Below are 23,968 nucleotides of genomic sequence, written 5' to 3' on the forward strand. Positions count from 1 at the left end.
CACGGTGCCTCTAAGCCTCGGGGAGGCGAAGGGCGGGGGGCCTCCGGGGCATGACGCCTCAGAGGAGTGGGGGAGGAGGGATCTAAGGCACGGTGTGTCGGAGCCTTGGAGGGGGGGATTTGAGGCACGGTGCTTCGGAGCCTCATGAATGAGGGGGCATGGGGTTTCGAGGCACGACGCCTCAGAGCCTCAAAGTGGTGGGGGTGTGGGGCTTCGAGGCATAACATCTCAGAGCCTTTGGGGGTTCGGAGGGGATGGGAAGGAGGGCTTCGAGGCACGACGTCTTGGAGCCTGGGGAGTGGGGGGCTTCGAGGCACGGCGCGTCGGAGCTTTGAGGGGGGGGAGGGGGTCCCATATTTTCATAAATATACCTAAACTTTAAAAGTGTCCTATCACACCACTAAACAACTACATATCATTGTAAATGGGTTACTTTTACCCATTCCCTCGTCTACGTAGTGCGCTTGTTGCTCATTCCCTAGTTTCTCCCTCATTAATTGTGACTCTTCAAGAACCGTCGCATGGGATAGGGGCCACAACCACCTGATCAGCAACTACTTTCACTATCTCCATCTCATTATGGCTCCAATCATCATTTGCACTCAGAATAACCAAAACTAAAATAGCATAACGAGTGTCAACCAACTCAGGCATCCCACCTTTGAAATTCGAAGCACAAAGCAACGGGATCCGAATCGCTGCAACAATACATGGCTCACCAGGCCCTCCACTGCTTGCAGCTGCAAGAACCGAATCTTGTCTTAAAATTATCACTCCTTTGCTCTTTGTTATCTCTAACACATTTGGATCATCAATCCCTAAAATCGACCGAAATACATAAGTGTTGTTGTTGATAGTAAGTCATCATGTTTGCATCGCAGTTTCACTCGCAACATCGGATCATTCTCATCATTACAAACACGATTCATCGCATTTGACATTTTCAATCAAAAACTAATTACAAAATCGAGAAGAAATTCAACCATAAAAAACTTCAAATTAACGTTTCTACTGAAAATTAAAAGATAAAAGACGAATTCCTACCTTATTTTCTTGAGGAAGATGATGAAGTGGTCAAACAGAGAGCACCAACATTGTTCTTGCTATGGAATCAAAATATTAGGGCTACCAACGGCTATTTAGGTTTTAAATTGGGGAAGATGACATAAATTGATTAAATAATTAATAATATAGAAAGAAAATGACATGTGGCACTTTTAAGCTGGTCAATGAAAGTGAAAATTGGTCCATGACGCGCCTAACGTGCGTGTAAACAACCCAGACGAGGGAATGGGTAAAAATGACCCATTTACAACGATATATAGTTGTTTAGTGAGGTGTAGGACACTTTGAAAGTTTAGGTGTCTTTATATAAATATGGGATAATTTCGATGGTGTCTTTATGTCTTTTCTCTATCAAATAAGCAAGACTACTAATTTTTATAAATAAAATCTAAAATTGCAAGCACAATTTTAGAGTTCTTGAGAAGCAAACAATAATACAAAAAATAGTTTGAAAATACTAACTAATAACAAAGTTTGTGTAAAAAGTTTTTTTTTAAAACATACATGTTCAAGAGAAAGAAAATTCAATACCGAGCTGAAAGAGTAATAATGGAGAGATGGAGAGAGAGAACAACACATATAAGAGAAAAAATAACAATGTATGGTGATAATGGAGAGAGTGGAAGAGAGGACAACGTATATAGGGAGAAAAAATAAGTATATTTGTGTTTTGCAAGGAAATAAATTATCGTTAAAAAGAGTCTGAACAGAAATAAGTCTCTCTCATAGATCTGAGTGAATCATATGTTTTCAGACTTATTAAGTGATTTTTCTTTTTACACACTTAATTACCCAAAGTATGAATCATTCAGATTTAGACCTCAATTAAGTGCAAACAAATGAGGCCTTAGTTGGATTTATAGTATTGTATTAGTATGGCGTAGCTTAAAGTTAGTGGCCAATCGATGGAAATAATGAGTTTGCGCATTGGACAAAAATTGAGTATTTGAAGATTATAGTCTTTTAATTATTTGGTCGGAAACAAGTTATCTAGGATTAAATTGTGGGATAAGTAATCTTAAACACAACAACCAACAAGATATCAAATTTTTATCCCAAAACTATTTAATCTCAAATTTTTATCCCTCACACTAAACTAAACGACTAAAGTTATAACTAATATACTCTAAAAAGTAAGTATAGAGTCAAATAAATAATTCATAATTTACTATCTTAATTCATATTCTACATTTCGTGAGAATGAGGGCAGTGCACATGCATACTTGTTACTAGAAGCCAATTTGTTGAAAGTCAATTTTGTGTAGAATTGTCAGCCAAAGTCTTTGTAACCAACACAAAGAACAAAGAGTAGAGGAAAGCTACTACACCTATTATCCTTTCTTTTTTGGTTACATAAAAGCTACTACACATATACACCTTGTGAGAGTGATAAATACCAACGCCAAGCATAGTTCTAGCATGTCGTAAAATATCAATTCAGAATTTAGAATTTAAAGTTCATAAAATTTTATAGTAATAATAAAAATTATTAATTTTATATTAATAAATGTATTTATATTTAAATATTTGTAAAATTCAATTGAATAATAAATCAACAGATATATCATAAGAAAGAAAAAAAAGTTATTAGTTTCGTAAACTCTTGTACATGGTTCTAAATCCTCTCGGGTCTATTGTTCCCAAAAGTCAATTAGTTTATAGCCCTTTATAAATTACAAAATTAAAACTCATTATGATAGATTGTACATATCTCTATTTTAGAAAATCAGATTAAAATATTTTCTTAAATTTTATATCAAAGTTAAATATATCGTACGTGTACGTAGTTTTTAGTTTTACATTAATTTTAAACGTAAAAGAAAAAAGAATAAAATTTTTACAAGGTCATTTTTTTTTTATATTTATACATATCATAAAAGGCTATATATACTCACCCATTTTCCAATCTAACCACTTCAACCATATTCTACTAGTGATCTCATTATTAGCATCTGGTACATTCTTTCTGCAGAATACCCCACTTATTAATTCTTCATTTTTCTCATTCATAATATATTGTGGTACACACAGATCATACTCCCAGGTTTTTTTCCTTTTTATTAATTCATTGTTATTTTTTTTTCTTTTTCCAATATTCTGAATTGAATGTTTTCAGGCAGAAAATAAATTTATTTGGCTGAAAATGGGGAAGAAAGGAAGTGGTAATTGGTTTTCCACAGTGAAGAAAGTCTTTATTAAACCTTCTTGTAAGGATTATTTGCCAACAGATCATAAAAAGGTTAGTTATTCACTCTTCTCATCGATAAATATTGCATAGAATTAAAACGAAATTATCAATAATTTTTACTTTAGTACATGTAATTTGCTTCTATTCCTTCCAAAAGGATAGTTAATTTGATAGATTGGTATTGTTAGTATCAGATTATACAATTGCAAGCAATACAACTCGGATCTAAGTTATACACATTGACAGTATAATAGCAATCGTTTACTATAGTTTTGCAATTACCTTTTAAGTGATCTAATTATAGAAATATTGTATACGTGATCGGCATGGCGGAGCCACCTTGTACAAAGGGGTTCATCCGAACCCCTTTCGAAGGATAATTATACTGCCTCCGTTTAAAAAAGAACGATCTCCTTTACTTTTTAGTATCTTTAAAAAAAGAACGATTTCTTTCTTTTTTTGGTAATAGTTTAATTTCAGCTTTCCACGTGACATGTTTAAGACTACAAATCAAAAAGGGTAATTTTTTACATTTGACCTAACTTTAATTTAGGACCACAAAATTCAAAAGTCTTCTATATACTCTTAAACTCCATGTCAAATCAAACCAGATCATTCTTTGTTAAACGGATGAAGTATTATTTATATATGGTCAAACTAATTTTATATGTATATATAGTAGATATCAAATCCTCTTCGGCTACTTCATATGTCTATTTCTACAGATTTTGAACCCTCTTATTAAAAATTCTGACTCCGCCTCCGATGATCGGGATGTTAAAATTTAGATTGGTATATGATTATATGATTAAAAAAATTGCAACATATTTTTGTGTGTGGTCATCTCTTTTTCTGGATCTCTGGTAAATCTACCAGCTTAGTTGCTACTGGTTTAGCCACCAAACGGCATTAACTGATAATCTTGAACACATATTGGTCCCCTCTAAAATAGGGCCCCTGTCGCAAGGCAACAACCTTGAATTTATGACTTGTTGCTTTCATCCACCTCTTCTATCAGTATCAGGTTTATGGTTCGATTTGGATAAATTTTTAATTTAAACGAAATCAATTTAATTGATCTTTAAGTTATTATAATTAAATTAAATTAAACTAAATATAATAAATATTTATTGATTTGATAATAACACACATTTTCGGTTGTTAGTTTTTAACCATACAAAAATATGCACTTCCCTTCTTTTTCTACTACTAGTGCTCCACATTTTATTAAAGGAAAAATGCATAATTATCCTCAACATATGTCCTAAATTTTTAGAGACACACTTATTCTATACTAAGGTCCTATTACCGTTGAACTTATTTTATAAATAATTTTCTACCTTTTTTTGGCCTACGTGACACTAGCTTGAAAAAAATAGTCAACACGCGTAGGGCCCACAAATAGTGTCACGTAGGCCGAAAAGGGGTAGAAATTATTTATAAAATAATTCAAAGGATAATAGGACCTTAGTATATTATAAATATGTATTTGAGATTTCGAACATGAATTAGGGGCTATTTTATGTATTTTCTGTTTATAAACAAATAGATGAAGTGACAACTTTTATTAGGCAATACAACATCATTTCATTAAAATATACTCATAATTCATAAGAAGTCAAGTATATGTCTATTCAATATCTTATGGCTTCCAATGTGATTGCGTTGATAATATATGATGTTTTTGTGTATATAGTAGCATTATAACACATCATAAAAATAATAATTAGACACTCCTAGCTTATATTTTGCGTGTATCCTCAAACAACTTTAAGTAAGATAAATTAATCACATAAAATATGTCTCCTTTAATTATATATATCTAACATCAATTGAAACATGTATGAAGGTTTATTGAGACTATTGCATATGATTAAGAAATATGACATACTTAAATGGTTGACTTGGTTAATTATATAATGGATGTTTGAGTACACGGTCCAGAATCTTTCCAAAATTTTGAATCCAAAAATATATTACTCTCATGTCTTTAATCATTCGTTAAATTAAACACCAGTTCAAGTGTCTAATTATAATTTACTCGACAAGTTTAAGAATTCAGAGCCTTCAATTGAAGTGATTTGTTTGTTTTTGAGAAGGAAAAATTAGAGAACCAATGCCAACATGAAGCTCCAGAAGTTGTCTCAGTTGAAAAAATTCGAGCAGAGAGTCGTTCAGATCTTACAATTAATCGAGAGAGCAATGAAAATTCATCAATTTCATTGGCTGAAGATCGAAATCATGATATTCATGTCATTGAAGCCACTGTTGCAGCCGCTGAAGTAGCAACTTATACAGCGCCGAACATCGTGGAATTAGATGGATACAACCATAAGTCTAAAGAGGAAATTGCTGCCACACTAATTCAATCCTGTTACAGGGGATATCTGGTAAATTAAAACCCAATTATTATCATTCTAATTATACAGGTATTGTTCAAATATACATATTAATTTTGTAGGCAAGACGTGCTTTGCGTGCCCTGAGGGGATTGGTGAAGCTGCAAGCTCTAGTGAGGGGGCATAGCGTACGCAAACAAGCGCAAATGAAAATGAGATGTATGCAAGCGTTAGTACGGGTGCAGTCAAAAGTACGTGCACGAAGACTCCAGTTGCGGCAGAGCAAGGTGGTGGAAGAAGTGAAATTGCGTTCCAATATTAGAGAAGAGAGCTTGTTGTTAAACAAACAAGAGACACACAGCATTGAAAACACTAGAAGAAAACAACAGGTCTATAATGCTTATCAGGTTAGCCAATATATTCCTTTACCTAACAAAAAGTTACGTCCCATTTATATGTTGATTCGACACACAATTTAAAAAAAAGGAAAATTAAAATTTTTCGTCTAAAATAAATGATTGACGATTTATTTGGTTATAAAATGAGTTGTATAAATTGAAAGAGAGTACTGATGTAGTGTAAGTATGTACGTTCACATTAGATGCGCTAATCACTTAGGGTCGTTTGGTTCACGCAAGACTAATTATGTATGACGCAAATATTGTTATACGAAGATCATGAATAATATTGATGTATAGCTAATTAATGGTGTAAATAAGAAATAATAATCCGTGGCACTTCCCATTTAATCTTTGACATAAACCTTTTATAATCACATAAATGTAGTTTAATAATCACATAAGAATTATGATGTATAATAAAACAGTTTTTAGTGACAATAATAACAAAGAGTAGTGTTATCGTTTATCAATATTGATTAGACTTAATGTCATTATATGCATTTACAACATCTACAGAGAGTTCTTAAGTATAATTGTCACTAGTAATGGCATCAAAGAAAATGTATATCAACAGTAATTAAGCTATTATTGTTAATTAAAGAAAAATCTCATTTTCCCCCTTAAACTCCATGGTGTTAATTTGTATTGGCTAATGATATGTTAGCAACAACAGAAATGGTTGCACTCTGATCTAGATGATGAAGAATGTTTTGGCAATGAGCATGAAAATCCACAACAAAGTTGGAATTGGCTCGATAGATGGATGGATTCTCAACATGTTGTACGACAAGAAGCCTCCTCTTATGTGTCATTATCCATCACAGATGACATATCAGAGAAGACATTTGAATTGGACCCATTGGGCCCTGAAGATGTCAACTTAGCCCATCAAACTGAAAAAAGCCCATATTCATCCACTCAGTCCAACAAAGATTCTGTCCCTAGCTACATGGCTCCAACTAAATCTGCAAAAGCAAAAATAAGAAGCCCAGGCCCAATAAAACCTAAAAGCCCACCAGGAGTGGCCCAATGGAATTCAACGCCCAAGAAGGTGACAGCCCGTAGGTGGAGCTATGATTCATCCGCAAGAAGCCCAAACCCGAAAATTTCTGCTAAATGGATGGCAACCTATAGCCCTCAAACACGTGTACACGATCGGACCTCACTAGTGGGACCCCCTGCTCGCAGGTATAATTATAATTAGATTTTTTATTTTAATATTTTTTGCAGTAAATGAGAAGTTCAAATAAATGGTTGTTTTAAATATGTAAATGTTATGAAATAATTATATTTAATTGTTCAGTACATGCATTAGAAATAAATCTTCATTTTCTTCTTGATTTCAAAGGCTTAAAGTCAAGTCCCTCACTTTCCCAAGGATCAAGCTTCATAGTTAATGCAATGTTTACGACTATTTGTATGTAATGCTATATAAATAGTATTATACACACCTCCATTTCAAAAAAAAATATTCTTTTAAGTTACTCTTGACTTAATTTTTTCAGATGATATGTTTAAGATCACAACATATTAAATAATAACATTTTAATATATTAAACATAAATTTTAATTTAAATGTTATTTTCATATATTTTGGCCAAACATAAATTCAAATTCTTACCTATACATGAGAAGTCAAACAAGCCAAAAGATATAAATAGATAGAAGGTAAATGCTTTTTTTTGAGGAAAAGTGGGTTGGAGAAAATTATCGCGACATACACAAGTAATTAAGCTATTAGGTGGTTTGTCAGTTGTCCCACATCGGTTAAGTGAAGAAGAAGCCTAGAGAAACGAGCCTTATAAAATGGAAAGCAGGTGGGAGGTTGAAAGGTATCTTTGCGCTTGGGGCAATGACGCAGCTAGTGAGGTTCTAACCGAGGCGCGTCTATTGCTGGTTGAAAACTATTTCCAAACCCCCTCTTCGGCCTGGGTTCTGCCTAGGCCGTCGAGAATTTTTGGAAGGGCATCCCCTCGGGGATAAGCCCTACAATTCTAAGTTCAATTTTTTTTGCCTTAGTGCTTAAGACCAAATTATGGGGTTTTATTGTCCAAATCATTTACTTGGGCAGTAAAAAGAAAAGTCGAAACTTCTTCGCATTCACCTCCAACTTTGCCGACCTATTTATTACATATTTATATTATTCAAAATTGAATTTAATATTATTTATTTATACTATTCAAAATTAAATTTAATATCATTTTAGAAGTTTGTATGAAAATAAAATTAAATAAAAATTTAAAAAAATGCGTTTGAGTTTAAAAAAAAAGGGAGTTTGCCACCCCACTCTATCCCTTCACGTTTCTCGACCTTTATTCTTCCTTCATTTTTTTTATCACAAATTTTTGTGTCTTTTTGTTGATTGTGAGTATTTGAAATTTAAACGGATTATTCAAAAATTAAATCTTGCTTTTTTATGTAAAAAGTTCTTGGGTTTACACACGAAATTTAATTTTTTAATTTATGTTCATAGATCCTTCTTCTCTCTTAGAAAAATCTTCTCTTTTATTTCAAAATCATTAATAGTAAATCGAGCATTAATTTTTTAATTGTCCGACTAAAATTTTTGCAATTAAAAAATTGCAACTTAATAATTCTCCTCTTTGAGCTTGAACGAAATTTGTATATTGTGATAATTTTTGTGGTGGGCTTGGGTGATGGGTGAAAAATTTGTGGTGGTATGACTTTAGTTTTTGATAATGACAATGAAATTCATGATTTTGATGGGGATGGTGAATTTATGATTATGATTGTGATGAATTACAATGATAGTGGTATGATTTAGATGGTTAATTAGTTAAATTTATGATGTTTGTTATCGATTTTTTATGATGACAATGGTTGTGGAAAGATTTCGGTGGTGAATTTCATTATGGGTGGTGAAATCTATGGTGGTGGAGAAGTGAATTTGACGATAATAGCAACAATCGTAGTAATTTAATGGTGGTTTTGATGGTGTATAGGGAAGAAGAAGAAATTGGGTGACTTGGATTTTTTTTTCAAAAATATAACATAATTATTGATGTGGCAGTGACATGGCGATGACGTGGCGCGAATGTGAAACACTTTCTCATTATGTGACTGGCCTATGTGCGTCAGGGTTGAAATAAATTCACTTTTAAGTAATTCAGGTGTATAATAGTCATCGCAATAGTATAAGCGTGTAACTGACTTTTCGTGACAAGTTTAGAGGAAAAATTTATGCCTTTTCCCTATTTATTATTTAAAGTTTTCTCACGGAATAAAATAAAGACAGAGGTTCCATTTGATATGACCTTTATATCAATCTACAAGATTATCATGATATATGTGAATATAAATTTCATAGGCTTAAATTATCTGTGACCTCTTGAAATTGTTCGTATAATTCATTTAGATACTTCAACAAACATTGTTTCCTATCAGACACTCCAACCTTAAGAAATAAATATCTATTGAACATTTTTCCGACACTCAATCAGAAGAGAAAGTGCATGTAATACACATGCATATGATGTGGCAAAATAACAAATCAAATGAAGACATGTAACATTTTAATTTAAAATAATTATAAAAATAAATTTTAAATATAAACAAGTCAAAATCTTTAAGGAAAAGACTTTAAACTTTTTTAAAAATAGAAAGAAATTATACACCCCCGCACCCCACCCCACGACATCCCTTTCTTCTCTTTCTATAACAGTTTCACCCTTCCACCATTGTTAATTCTCCATTTAGAAAAAATAAATGTTTTGACATATATTACGTATAAATATATCATTTTTTTTATGCCTTCTTTTTTATTTTCATTTGAATTGATAGTGTATTCTTAAAAAAAATCATTCTTCCTTTGTTTATTTTGATTTCAAATTTGTTTTTTGTTTTTTGTATTCTGTTTCTACTTCGATTTGTGTGGAAGAAAGGGTGTGGGTCAAGGTGATGTATGGCGGGAGAGGTGAAGAGGGAGAGAGAAAATATTTGATTAATGATCTTCATTTTTATCCGGCAAAGAAGATGTAGATGATTTCCATTTTTTCCAGTAAATAAGTTATCTTTCATTTTCCGATAAAAGATTGTGGATGGTGATCTCAATACGAAAGTAGAGAATGATAAGAATATCAAAAAAGATGAAGAAAATAAGAAATTTATAAAAAATAAAATAAAATGGTCATGGATTTGTGAAGCAAAGTGGTTGCAGGTCGTGAAAGAGAAGAAAATTAAGTAAGAAATTGTTATTGTTAAAAAAAATAATGAGAATATGAAAAAGGAAAGGAAAAATATTAGAATATTAATTTCACGCGCTCACCAAAATGTGAATTACATTTTTTATGCCACATTAGCAAAAAGTGTCTAAGTGAATCAAATTCGATTGAGTAGAAATGTTTAATAGGTATTAGTCCTAGTTGAGGTGTTTAAGTAAATTATGCGAAGAACTTCAAACGGTTATAGATGACTTAAGCCAATTCTATATATGGGATTGACATAACATCCAATTCCTACATATTTGGTATATTTATTTGTTATGATCAATCTGAATTACTCCTATGTCTTATAGTTCGAATTATTATATTTTATATTTCAATATGAATCTCGGTATCTATTGAGAGAATCAAATAAATGAAGCAAAAGCGATACTACGTGAAGGATGGGCCTGGCCTCTTCCTTTCTATCTAGAAAATGAAAGTCCTTGCCAATGTGCTTCCTTTCTATTTTAAAAGTGAGTCCTTGCCAGTGTGACTATATGAGTAGACAATACTCTGTTCTTTCTGAGGTTCATAATCGGTGCTACTGAAAATATCGTCAGTTCTTTTCCACTAATGAATCTTTTTGGGGGAAGGTTAGCCTAGCATTTTAGGTCCTATAAATAATGGGAGCTTAGTAGTGGCAATATTGGCATGATGAGTTGATGACTAGACATGCTACAACATAGGAAATTGTTAACTCATGCCACAACATAGAAATCAACATGTGGACCAAATTTGCTAAAAACTTAAAATCTTCAGTTGTACTGCTTGTATAGAAACATGGTTTCAGATTGCTCATATGCCAACAAAAACATGCTAAGAAAGTGTACAATTGTCTAGATGGAAACTGAATAATCCTCTTCTTAGAAGGGGATTCAGAATCACTAGATGCTCGTAGATTGTAAAGACTGTTGAGGTGTTTTGGCTATTGTCCACTTCTTCAGGATTTTGCTACAATTGAATTTTCTCCAATAAAAGTTGTAATTATCTTTTACTCTACCTGTAAACAGGGGAGGGGATAAACTTTGTCTCTACTGCAACAAAACTTTTTTGCACTAATGCTCGCTGCCCTTATTCATGGTTCAGCAACTGTATTGCATTTGTCTGAATAATTGACTCTCTAGTATGTAACATTCACTTAACTTGTTTCACCTCTCAGTCCTTTCAAATGTTGACAACCAAAATTTATATCTTTAATAGCATATGGACAATAGCCGAACACGTAAAAGAATTCAACAGCATCTCCTATCACTGGCAAGACAAAGATACTACAATGTATTGGTGATTCTTGAGTTTTCATATTGAGCACTAATAGTGCCTCATGTTTGCAATATTGATGCACTTCTGGTTCTCATCCAAAATTTAGCATTAATTTTATTTATAACCTATGTATAGGATGTGCAATCGTCATTTTATATTTTTAGTAGAAATAACAACTCCATATGAAAGAATGTGAGAAGAAAAACACTTTGTTTTGTTTAGTAGAAATCGTATTGAAGGTAAATTCGAGAGGTTCATCACGATAATTTTATTATTTCTACTAAATATATAAAAGACGATTGGATATTACTTACATAAAATTCTGGACAAATTAACGTCAAAAAATAGGCAAACTTTTAGGAGACGACTAAAAGTGCACCAATATTGTAAATATGAGGGACTATTAGTACCTAATGTGAAAATTTAGGGATCACTTTGATCCTTAGCCTAAAAGATGAGGAACTATTTTGAGCATTTCCTTGTGTATTGGTAGTTTCCCACATTGATAATAGATGAAGCTGAATATAGAAATGAGTCTAGTAAAACCCAAACCTAGAAACCGTAAGAAGTATCTTTGCGCTTGGGGCAATGACGCAGCTAGTGAGGTTCTAACCGAGGCGCGTCTATTGCTGGTTGAAAACTATTTCCAAACCCCCTCTTCGGCCTGGGTTCTGCCTAGGCCGTCGAGAATTTTTGGAAGGGCTACCCCATCGGGGTTAAGCCCTACAATTCTAGTTATAAAAGAATTTATTTACTTTGCTTTTGGTCTTTTCTGAGCTATGACTTAAGTGAATATTATCTAATTCAAGAGAGAGTTAATTCCATAATACAAAAAAAAATTTTGTGCAGTTTGAAAACAACCAAATTTGTATTATGGTGATCAAGATGATGGTCAGAATTAAGTGATTTCCCTGTCATTTATTGAAATCAGAAGTTCTTGCTTTCAGCACATGCCAAGGGCAAAGATATTACAACAATATATCGAACATAAAAGAAATTCATATGAAGCTATGCTATGTCCTATCTCTCCACCATAGTTTGATCAAAATCTCCTCAGCCTTGAGTAGCCTACATTCTTGTTTGATTATCCGAAAAGCATAGAAATCACGGGTGATTGCCACTGCTACCGCCTTTCTTTCCTCTTGGATCATGCTTGGTGTTAGGTCCTGCATTGTCATAATCTAACACAGTATCCAGCTGCAGCAACTTTCTTGGATTTTCTCGGATAACATGCTTCACATAATTTGAAACAAAGATCAATCAGTGACATCTAACTTTTCAATTGTTAAAGATTTTCTAAGAAATCAAGAGTTCACATGACCCTAGAAAGTTGATATTAATTTAGGAAGTCGTCTATAGACTTGGTATGCTGTATGCAAAAAAAAAAACATAAGCTGCAGAAAGTTAGTTATAAGTTGTATGTTGTATTATATCTCATTGCACACAATGTATTAACCGTTAGAATAGGTTAGGGTCTCAGGTAGATTGGAGAATGGACCGGTGGTCTGCTTATATGGACGACTTAGCTAATCTTTCCCTTGTGAGCTAACTTTTGGAATTGAGTACATCATATTTTTACATGGTATTGTAGTTAAGTCAGTGGCGAGAAAAAAAACCTGGGAGGTAAGTTTCGGCTACTGAATGGGTTTGCAACAGCTCTAGCTACCTCCACTATAGGTTACTTTGTTATTTTAGGGTGTCCAAAACACTATATATACCAATATAAGTCAAAATTTTACGTGTATATATCATATAATTTTTCAACAGATGTCCACCCACGGACAAGGTGGGGGTGTTAGAGTCCAACATCGGTTGAGAATGGACTGGAGGACTGCTTATGCGGACTTGGACAATCCTCCCTCATGAGCTAACTTTTGGAATTGAGCTAGGCACAAATGTCAATATCTTTTTTTTTTCACCAATAAAAAATGAAGTTGCACTTTGTCTAGTTATGAGAACTGGTTGCATTTCGTTAGTTGAAGCATGATATGATATGATATGATGCGCCAATCAAATAAATTTACTTCCCTATGACTACCTTATGAAGCTTGTAAGCACAGTTCACGCCTTCAACATGACCTAGATGACACAAAGAAGAATGAGAAACAACAGTGTTAACATTATTATGTCATTTTGCTAGTGTAAACCAGGCTAGTTGAAATGTTGTCTGTCATATTATAGTGAAAGTAGCTTCTTACCAGAGGAAAAAATGATGAGAAACAAAAGGAGTAGAATGAGAGCTTTGATCCTCCTAGGCCTCATAGTAAGTAGAGTAGATTGATTCTTGAGATGTGAAGGGGAAGAAAGGAAGAACTACCCCTTTTATTATGGTCTGCGAAGAGGTAGTGGACGGAGAGCAAATCTAGTATTTAAATATTATGGGATCGAGTTCAAGATTTACCAGGTTCGAAATCTGTTATTTTACTTTTTAACTCACATACATGATTTTTAGTAGGTTTGGATGTCATTGTAACTAAAGCACTATATTGGCCTCTGGTAGTGGTAATGGTGCACCCACTCATTTACTGTATGTATAGGCAGAACTAGCAAGTCAAACCAGCACTGAAATGAATATAGTGCACATATATCTACATGTTACATCAAAGTAGAATAGAAAGAATAAAAAAGTAGGTATGATTGTAGACTAATATTTTGATCAATGCATATTGTGTTTGATGGAGTCCTTTTACGACTTGATTAAGTAAATATAGTGTGATTTCTCAAATAGTTTTACGTTTTTATATGAGATGGTTGACAATTTAGCAGTTTTGAGATAATAAAGCGGTTATATATGTTAGATTGTGCACCCACCCAATATTTGTTGAATGATAAGTTGCAATAATCAACAAGTCAAACTAACATTTATATGAATTCAATGTATTAAAAGCAGAAGCAACAGTATATATGCTGTATGCATTTGGACTACTTTCTTTCAAATCTATTTTATCCTTATCACCAAGCTCTGCCATTATAATTTCAGCTATTTTTTTCCTGTTTTCTCTGTGTGTACATGTACATCAACTTTTTGAGAACTAAATTTGATTTCCACTTCCTTGGCCTATAATGAGATCAGTGACAATAGCTCATATGGTGGATTCATCCATCTAGAGAAGGACGGTTATCCGACATAGGTATAACAAAATTATTGAAGAGTTCGATCAATATAGTCCAAAAGTTTGGATATGCTTACTTCATGTTTGTTGTCAGTGTAGAGGAAACTGAAGAGGAAAAAAAAAGAGTTAATATTACAAAGCAAAGCAAAGCAACTACTTTCTACAAAACCAATCACGTTTGGTCTTTCTTCCTTCAATAGTAAAGAAAAATACTCACTCCTAATTTAACGTGACACGGTTAAATTTCGAGATTCAAACTTTTAATTTTAATCGTAAATTTGGATATAAAAACTTAAAGTGTTTTTTGAAATAAAAATCATATATTTAAAAACTACGTAAAAAGTAATGTAAATCACAATAATTAACAATTTAGCAAACATAAAAGATTTCGATAAACAAAAACTTGATCTGACTTTTAAAATTTGTTTTTATATAAATTGTAACGGGAGTATATTTCATGTGTTCATTACGAAGTGATAAGGGCCCTTGCTTGTGACAGGAGATGGGCAGTGACCTACACATGAAATAAATAAATAAATAATTAAACTTAATTCTTTTCCTTTTGGTTTTGGGAGGGTTGAAATTAGGTAAGAACACAAGTGAAGAGAAAGTCCACTATGAAACTATGGGGAGACAATCGACGTAGAACACCATTATAAAACTCAAAATTTGAAAAATTTGAATTGAAAAATATTTTTCTTTGCACCAGACACTCCCTTAATGTTGGATTACTAATTAAACAGAATTAATCACACTCATCATAATGACAAATGGGAAATTGATATTGTTCTACACCTCATTTTATGTGACTGTTATGAAAAGTAACAACTTGTTTGACCATCATTTTTCAACTATATACTCAAAAGATTGTCATAAAATCTTAGTCAACTTCTTTAAGTTCAAAATCCAGCCGCAACAAAGAAAGAAGAAATGCCAAAGTAAGAAAACAGGTTAGACACCATTATATATTTGACATGTTTTTCTCATTTATAGTATTTGTTAGTACTCGACTAATATTTCAACACTAACACACTAATTGTTCAAGAGGTAACCATCCGCTAGTCCTTGTAGGTTCAACTACCACCATAGAAGTAAATAAAAAGGCTTAATAAATTTCTACAAATGTTTTACCCCAAGTAAATTGTAAAGATTTGGAATGATAAGTTGGTTTTTGATTGATTACTTACACCATGGTTGACAGGTATTTCTCCATTACTAGCTTTTCAAAAATGCAAAATTCTGTAAGAGATTCAAAAAAACATATGAAGGAAATCTTATGGAATGCCAATGAGCTAAACCCAGAATAAGTCATTCAAAAGAAATGAATGAGATGCAATGCAATTCAACTATAAAACAGATCCAGCTGATATGACAGACACGGACTGACCGACCAAAAATATATATATCTATATATATATTTTGTGAAAAAAATAATCAAAAGTAGCTATGGCTAAGTATCAAGACTACCAAAACTCGGGACATGTACATGCTGACCATGAAAACCCTTGAAGCAGAGACAGGATACATCAGGCCCTCGGTATTTCTTGTTAGAGTACCAAGGTAAGATCCACAAGCAAAACCAGGAGCCTTGCTTTCTTCAGCTAGTTACAAAGAAAATTCCCTTCCAATCCCAATATACACCACAGTAACATCGCGTCCACTACTGGCAATCACCTGACCCATCCCCTCCACGGCAAAATAAAATAACCCCCTCCAATGGTGCTGGCACATGTATCTGACAACTTGGATGAAACATTCTTCCATTGTCAGAAAATGGCAATGACTTGACACATGAATGCAATCTTGGATTCCGACTCAACACAACTACATGCATGCAGGGACAAGAAAAAAAAAAGTATGTACCAAGTACCCACAACTTTAAACTGAAATGGCACGGCTAATAGCCATCTGGGCCCACTCAGCAGATTCCTTAATCAAATGGTCATCTGACGACAAGCATTCAATCAAAAAGTCTTTGCTTGATACTGATTGTTGAATCAAAGAACCAGCATTACTGCCCAGAGTATCTGCTAAATCTCCCAGAACTCCAATAGCAGTCTTCATTACCACATCATCCCTGTAATTGGAGAGAAGGGGGTAAATCTCAAAAATCAGAACATCGATGGCCTTCATAAATAGAGCAAAAGAGAAAAGTAGAAGCAACCAAGCAATACTTACATGTCTTTCTCCATATAAATACTGTCCAGGAATTGGAGGATATGAGGCGCATAGGGTATCAGCAGCTGAGTCTTAGGTGAGTTCTTGAATCCCTGAAATATGGCGGAATAAGCCTCCAGGATTCCATTTCTCAGAAGATTTGTGTAATCTAATATCTCATCATCAGCACCAGTTGCACGTGCTGACAGTTCCGCAGCACTCTGGAGCATAGGCATGGCATACATCAAGTACTTCTCGAAATTCTCTCCTATCGCCAAGGCTATGTCACCAAAGCATGAAAATATTGGTGGCTTTACAGAACGATGTAGTTGATTACTTGATAGATCCTTGAGAAGCTGTGTCATTATACCATCACAATAAGGTAAGATCTTATCCTCCAAAGCTCTGCATAAATCACCCACAACACCTACGGTGACAGCACAGACTTGGTACTCCTCAAAATTCTGAAGACCCATCTCCAGGTACTTGTAAAATTCAGGCATGTACTTGGCAAAGTCGGGACCAGTTGCATAGGCAAGTGCTCCAATGGAAAGCATGGCTTCCTCATGCACAGTAGCACTTCTACATGCAAAAACCCTGAGGAAAAGGCTCATGATCTGATCAGCATACTGCGAAAAAGCATACTTTGTTTGCTCTGAGGACCCTAACTTCTGAATAATAACCTGTAAGCATCCACACAAAAGACCTTGCAACTCACTCTGCTTCTCACGTTCATCAGACGAAAGCTTCTGAGCCTCAAGAGTCTGGTGGAGCTCCATCATAATGACAGGAACTAGTTGCAAAACCATGGGAGCTGTTTCATCAGTCGAACACCTCACAACTTCATTGAGTGCCTCGTACGCAGCAGTCCTAAGCCGTGACTCACCAGCATCTTCTCTGTGGGTCACTGTGAGAAGCGATTGCACCATTTCCTGGAAAAAAGGGGTCAAGGGAGATGATGCAGCCACATCTCCATACCCTTGGGCAAGAAAATAAAGAGCACCACATGCTTTTTCAGCAACATTTGGAGCATCCTTCATGCTCTGAAGTAGAACTGTAATGATCTGTTGGCAGTTTGCTGGAGTAATAATGGGTATCTCCACAGTTGAACCATGAAGAAATTCAAATATTCTTCCAAGGGTCCATGCAGTAGTGTCCTTCACATGGCTATTTGCATCCTTTGTCAATGCAGTAAGCATGAAGTTTAGAGCACCATTAACAATGGGCGTTAGCTTATCAGGTGAAGGACCTTCCAAAATGGATCCAAAGGCATATGTGGCGGCCTCTCTTTGCCTCCAATCAGGCTTTGTAATGTTCTCTTCAATGAATGGCATAACAAGAGGTACAATGTCATCTCCTACAGTCCTTGCAACCAGACCAAGGCAAGTGCCACCGGCCATAGCAAGATTCCAAGCAACTTCATCCTGATCCTGATCTTCTTCTTGCTTGAGAAGTGTCTCCAGCAGCATAGGAACAAGTGCAGGAAGAGCCTGCTTGATGAAATTATAGCAAGGAACATCAGAATCTGCAGTAAAATCATCCCCATAATCTTCTAAAATATCAATCTCCTCATCACAGATTGAGCTCCAAAATTCAATGGCTTGAAGAGCAACAGGCTCCTCATCCTCTCTAACAGCCTTTGCTGTAATGTTAAAGATGTCTTGAATATAAGGAGCTAATTTCTCATAGTATGTTGACGAAATCGACACTAAACATTCAAAAGCAGCCTGCCGAATTTTAACTTCAGGAGACAGAGTGGCCTGGCAGACAACTCTCATAATAAAGTCACGCTCCATATCATTGGTGAAATTTGCCTGAGCAAAACCAAGTGCATTGTATAATGCTCGGGTAGCAGCAAGCCTCACATCATTGTTCCTTTCTTCAGCATTCATACCCTGAATTACAGCTGTAAGGATTTTATTTACTTGATCCTGCTCCATGACATCAGGAGAAACTTCTTCGCATAAATATCCCAATGTCTCTAAAGTAGCTTGCTTGACGTGGGCAGGGAGCTGTTGATTTGACAAGAGTGACCCAATCAACTCAGGCCACTGCTTCTGTGGCAGCTCAATGCCAGCAACCTTGGCAATGACTTGCGAAGCAGTTGATCGAGCATCAAGTGCTTGAGAAGAGAGGGTTTGTAACAAGCATGCTTTAATCTGGGTCTTCACAGCCACATCAAGTGACAGCCATCTTTGGACGAGTTCATATTTCCTGTGTTGTTCCTTGGCATCCAAAGCATTTTTTAGTATTAGACCTGCCAACTTACGACTATCCACTGGCTTGTCCTCACTAGCCAACTCTCCTGACAGAGACAATAGGAAACCAGGAAGATTTTGCTCCTGAAACTGTTTCAGTGTTTCTTCTGCATGTTTTCGCACTGTTGAATCAACTGATTGTGCATTTAGAAGGACCTGAGTGACTTCCATTGCAATATGGTTCCTGCCACACATGAGAGATCCCGTAAGTAAGAATCACAGGATTATCATAAGATGACAAGAATGAACTTGAAGTAATGCTAATATTAAGAGATTGCTTGGTTTAAAATGCTGAAAAAGTAAACACGAGACCCGAAGGTGTAGCCTAGTAGTGAATGCAGTTGTTTGAGAACCATGAGGTATCAAGTTAAGATCCCAGCGCAGACAAAATATGAGGTAATTTTTTCTCATGCATTCAAGACTAGGTCAAAAAGTTTTCCAGTATAAGTGTTGGTGGGAGGTAGCAGCTACCCGTGGAAATAATCGAGGTGCCCACAAGCTGGCCCTGAGTCCAAAAAAAAAAATGGTATAAAAACCCTATCCACATTTGGTTGTCATTTTCATGTCTTACATAGATAATACTGTACAACTTATATGGTTTGGGAATAGTTCTCAACAAGCAATAGAAGCACCTTGGTTAGATCCTCACCACCTGCGTAGACCGCATAAATTGTATGGTAAGTTATGTATAATTTTATACCTACATAAGCACCCAAAAAATAACACCATTGATTTTAACATGGTGGTTGTTCTTATCCCCAAGTCCTTGAGAAACCTGTTGATGCTTTAGGCATTTTTTATATTGCTAGAAAATGGCACCTCACTTTTAGGAACACCATAGTTAGGGTAATTAACTCTTCTAGATAAAGATACAAGCATCGGTCTAGGGATGTGCCATAGAACTGACAGACTTCAGACTCTTTCTTGGAAAATACCGAAAGCCACTACCTCTTGTCATAATATGTTGGAAAAATAACATTGACAATATCCTGTGTGCTTATCCATCTTAAATGAAAAACCATTTCTGCAAGGAACGTTCATGGTTTCTATGCTTAAATAGATCAGTGCATAGTGATATAGAGAAGAGAGTCTTCTCTTCCCCTTTTTTTGGTAAGCAAATGTTGTTTTTTGAGAAGTAGATTATTATCAGAAGAAAGTCCCTTACTAAGTAAATAAAAATGCAAAAAAATCTTAATGAGAAGAAAAATATCTACCATTATATAGTTAAAAATGATCACATTTGACAAAAGGTGCAAGTAGCACCCAAAATAAACTATGGTGAGTGGAAGAGTTAGCAAGGAGATGAGGTAGTCCTAAAATCACATGGGAGAAAGTTGTCTCAAAAACCTACCATCTCTCTTGAAATCCTTGAAGACCTAGTGATTAATAGGGAACAACAAAAGAAATGTAGGCAAAGCCAATTGGTACGATTAATTTTTAGTCATGTTAGTAAATTAAATTTAGGACCAATATTTTCTAGGGATCTTTATGTCAAAAATATATATTTCAGTAGAAAATATGAAGAACCTGTAGTACTTTTATTTTTATTTGTTTTAACTTCATGAAATATGGACTAAGATGATCTTTATCCGTTGGGTCCGGGGAAGGGCATACCACAATGGTCTATTGTACACAACCTTAAACCTATAATTCTGCAAAAGCATGTTCTCATAGCTCAAGGCAACTTTACCAGTTACACCAAGACCCCTTCAATGTGAACTACAGTACCCCATAAATCTAAAGCACAATGTAAAAAGGGATGAGGTCCACTATAAGCAAGAGAAAAAGGAACATAAAAGTTGAAGCAGCATCAATAGAGGCCTTACATATCAAATTAAGAAATATTGCATCAATTGAAAAATGGCACCAACCATTAGGGAATAGATTCATAATTAAAATAGAAATATATTAATCGTCTTGTTTAATTATTTTAAAGGAATTATTACTGCATTCTTGTTAATTATAATTCCATCAAAATATGAACATTACCTTAATTGAATAGGCAAGTAGAAGTTGAAATTTGCTATGAGGAAAGTTAACCTTGTTAATGAATAACACAGATAAATTAGTATGTCAAATTGTTTGAAGAATGCAACATGATTGCTAGAATAAACCATAAATCTAGAATATTTTTCTCATTAATATCCAACCGTTACAAGTATGTTGATTACCTGTTTTAGCTTGCCTGTGCATAGAAGGCAACAACCACAAAAAAAAGTCCTCAGATACAAGTAACTAATAAAATTCATGCACCCTGTTCAGTAAAAACAATCCTTTTCTGACTTTAAAAAGCACTTCAGAGCTCAATCAAACAGCAAAAGTAATGACTGCACAAAAACCCCTCATATATTAAGGTTCACAAATAACAGCTTCAGAAGCCGCAATTACTGAAATTATGCACAGGATCACCGAACGGATCTACTACAAAACCTAGTTCATGTAAAGTGCATCACCATATCACTTGGAGAAGTTTCAATTTCAATAAAATAACAGAGCATATCATTGATCATACTAGATCTCAGTCCTCAAAACAGAGTCACTAACAGTGATAGATGCAAATAAGTGAATCAAAAGATTGGAACCACAATCAAATCTATTGAAGTTCAAACAATGAACATTAGATGAAGCTTAAATCAGTTGTACAGAAAACTAATCAATTTTTCTGATATGAAGAATTGTTGTTGAAAACAATGAGTGAAGTACCTGAAAATTGTAGATGCGGCAAATGAGATGGTAACCAGCAAATTACACTGAGAGATCGAATAAACCAGAAACGGCGCCCAATTGAAACCCTAGAGAGAGAGAGATGGAGTGAAATTATGTTTTGTTATTTTGTTCCTTAAATAGAATACTTACATTTTTTGCCCTAATGTAATAGTAGTTGATTTAATTTCGGGTCAAATGGCCCACTAGTATATAAGGCCTTATGGGTCTTTCTAGAAAGACATTGAGTCATTTTGTGTAGTTTCAGATTTTCATATTCTGAAATTATAAATTAAGCGGATCCACTATAAACCTAGTTCTGTAAAGTGCATCATTATATCAATTGGAGAAGTTCCAATTTCAATAAAATAGCAGAGCATACCGTTGGTCATACTAGACCTCAGTCAACTCAAATATCAGAAATTAAAATATATATAGATAAGCTTCCAAACCAAAACTCAGTCAATAACAAGGATAGATGCAAATAAGTGAATCAAAAGATCGGAACCACAAACGAATCAATCGAAGTTCAAGTATTGAACATTAGATGAAGCTTAAAATCAGTTGTAACGTAGTAATAGTGTCTTTTTTTAATTAGTACTTGTTTGTATAGCAAGGATTTCCAATAAGTTTTAATCTAACTTTTTGAATGCTTTTTTTTACATCTATCAAGGGCACAAATTAGTTTGATTATGTATTAAAAATGGCAAAAATGTTTGCTAAAACATCACTAGTTAAATGGTATTTTAGCCCAAACCTCAGTTCTTCAAAATGACAAAGGAATGAAGCACATGTCAACACTCAACAGCATTATTTGAAATTATCTCTTTTCCAGATAAATTTCTATTTCAGTTTATGAACCAAATGTTAACAAGAATGTATGTGCATCAACTAATTATTATAATCATAATATTACAACCCTTGCATAAATATATGTGAACCACAAAAAAAGGCATCCACGCCCTTAGATACTAACTATTGGCAGAGTCAAGGCCATACAACAAGGGTCTATTATACGCTGTCTTAACCTATATTTTTGCAAGAGCTTGTTTCCGGAGCTCGATGCAACTTTACGAATTACACTAAGACTCCCTTCAATGTGACCCACACTACCCCATAAATCTAAAGCACAATGTAAAATAGATAAGGTCTACTATAAGCAAGAGAAAAGAGACACATGAAAGTTGAAGCAGCATCAACAGAGGCCTTGCATATCAACTTAAGAAATATAGCACCAATTGAAAAACAACACGAACCACTAGGGAGTAGACTCATCATTAAAATGGAAATATATTAATCCTCTTGTTTAATTATTTTAAAGGAATTATTAATGCATTCTTGTTAATTATAGTTCCATAAAAACATAAAAATGACCTTAATTGGATATGTTAGTAGAAGTTTGAAAGTTTGCTATGAGGAAAGTTAACCTTGTTAATTAATAACTCATATGTATTAATAAGTCAAATTATTTGAAGAATGCAACATGATTGTTAGAATAAGTCTAGGATATTTCTCTCATTGATATCCAATCTGATCGGCTTTTCACAAAAAAAAAAATCCTCGGCTGCAAGTAAATTAATGAAGTTCATGAACACTGTTCAAGGAAAACAAGCCTTTTGCTTCGTTAAAAAGCACTCCAGAGCTCAATCAAACAGCAGAAGTAATGACTAAACGCAAACCTCTCATTGATGTTCACAATAGCAGCTTAAGAAGCTGCAATTACTGAACTTATGCATATGAACATAGGATCATTATATCGATCCACAACAAAACCAACTTCATGTACAGTGCATCACTATATCAATTGGAGAAGTTCCAATTTCAATAAAACAAACAGAGCATATCATTTGGTCATACTAGATCTAAGTCCTTAAAAAGCAGTCAATAAGATGCAAATAAATGAATCAAAAGACCGGAACCACAATCGGATCAATCAAAGTTTCAAGTATTGAACGTCAGATGAAGCTTAAAATCAGTTCTACGGAAAACTAACCAATTTTTCTGAACAGTTGAAAAAAAAAATGAGTTAGTTACCTAAAATTGCAGATGCGTTGAATGAGATTGTAACCAGCAGATTACACTGTGGGATTGAGTGAATCAAAACGGCGCCCAACTGAAACCCTAGAGAGAGATGGAGTGAGAGTAGAGAGAGAAAGATCACGCGAATTTAAAGGGAACTTGAATTACTATTATTGCAAATCTATTGTACTCATTTTGTGCTTACTTCCATTGTTTTTTCTGTTTCTATTTTAATTGGGAGA

General features: G+C 34.3%; 2 protein-coding genes and 2 non-coding genes across 13 annotated transcripts; 3 read left to right on the forward strand and 1 right to left on the reverse strand.

Moving 5' to 3' along the window:
- The first annotated feature begins 2,951 nt into the window (after positions 1 to 2,951).
- Positions 2,952 to 9,267, forward strand: LOC107021048 (protein IQ-DOMAIN 1). Of its 8 annotated transcripts, none has more exons than XM_027918085.1 (6): positions 2,952 to 3,109; positions 3,182 to 3,304; positions 5,353 to 5,643; positions 5,715 to 5,999; positions 6,658 to 7,181; positions 9,025 to 9,267. In XM_027918085.1, exons 2-6 carry the CDS (start codon positions 3,209 to 3,211, stop codon positions 9,101 to 9,103), a joined length of 1,275 nt encoding a protein of 424 aa, XP_027773886.1. In that variant the 5' UTR covers positions 2,952 to 3,109; positions 3,182 to 3,208; the 3' UTR covers positions 9,104 to 9,267. The 8 variants fall into 8 exon arrangements, with proteins under 8 accessions (XP_027773886.1, XP_027773888.1, XP_015077111.1 ...); XM_027918087.1 differs by having other exon boundaries at positions 6,667 to 7,181; XM_015221621.2 differs by having other exon boundaries at positions 2,956 to 3,109; positions 3,186 to 3,304.
- On the forward strand, positions 7,828 to 8,008 carry LOC114077728. Its single transcript, XR_003579098.1, has one exon. It is a non-coding gene; the product is annotated as a U4 spliceosomal RNA (small nuclear RNA).
- Positions 9,268 to 12,046: 2,779 nt separating the features above from the next.
- LOC114077726 lies at positions 12,047 to 12,199 on the forward strand. Its single transcript, XR_003579096.1, has one exon. It is a non-coding gene; the product is annotated as a U4 spliceosomal RNA (small nuclear RNA).
- Positions 12,200 to 15,863: 3,664 nt separating this feature from the next.
- On the reverse strand, positions 15,864 to 23,968 carry LOC107023267 (importin subunit beta-1-like). 3 transcript variants are annotated; one of them, XM_027917570.1, is made up of 4 exons: positions 21,708 to 21,796; positions 19,476 to 19,509; positions 16,768 to 19,188; positions 15,864 to 16,666 (listed from the first exon to the last, which is right to left on the reverse strand). In XM_027917570.1, exons 3-4 carry the CDS (start codon positions 19,173 to 19,175, stop codon positions 16,468 to 16,470), a joined length of 2,607 nt encoding a protein of 868 aa, XP_027773371.1. In that variant the 5' UTR covers positions 19,176 to 19,188; positions 19,476 to 19,509; positions 21,708 to 21,796; the 3' UTR covers positions 15,864 to 16,467. The 3 variants fall into 3 exon arrangements, 2 of the variants coding, with proteins under 2 accessions (XP_027773371.1, XP_027773372.1); XM_027917571.1 differs by lacking the exon at positions 19,476 to 19,509; XR_003578817.1 differs by lacking the exons at positions 15,864 to 16,666; positions 19,476 to 19,509 and adding an exon at positions 23,742 to 23,968 and having other exon boundaries at positions 19,136 to 19,188.

Source organism: Solanum pennellii, chromosome 6 (assembly GCF_001406875.1).
Source record: "Solanum pennellii chromosome 6, SPENNV200".
NCBI lineage: Eukaryota > Viridiplantae > Streptophyta > Magnoliopsida > Solanales > Solanaceae > Solanum > Solanum pennellii.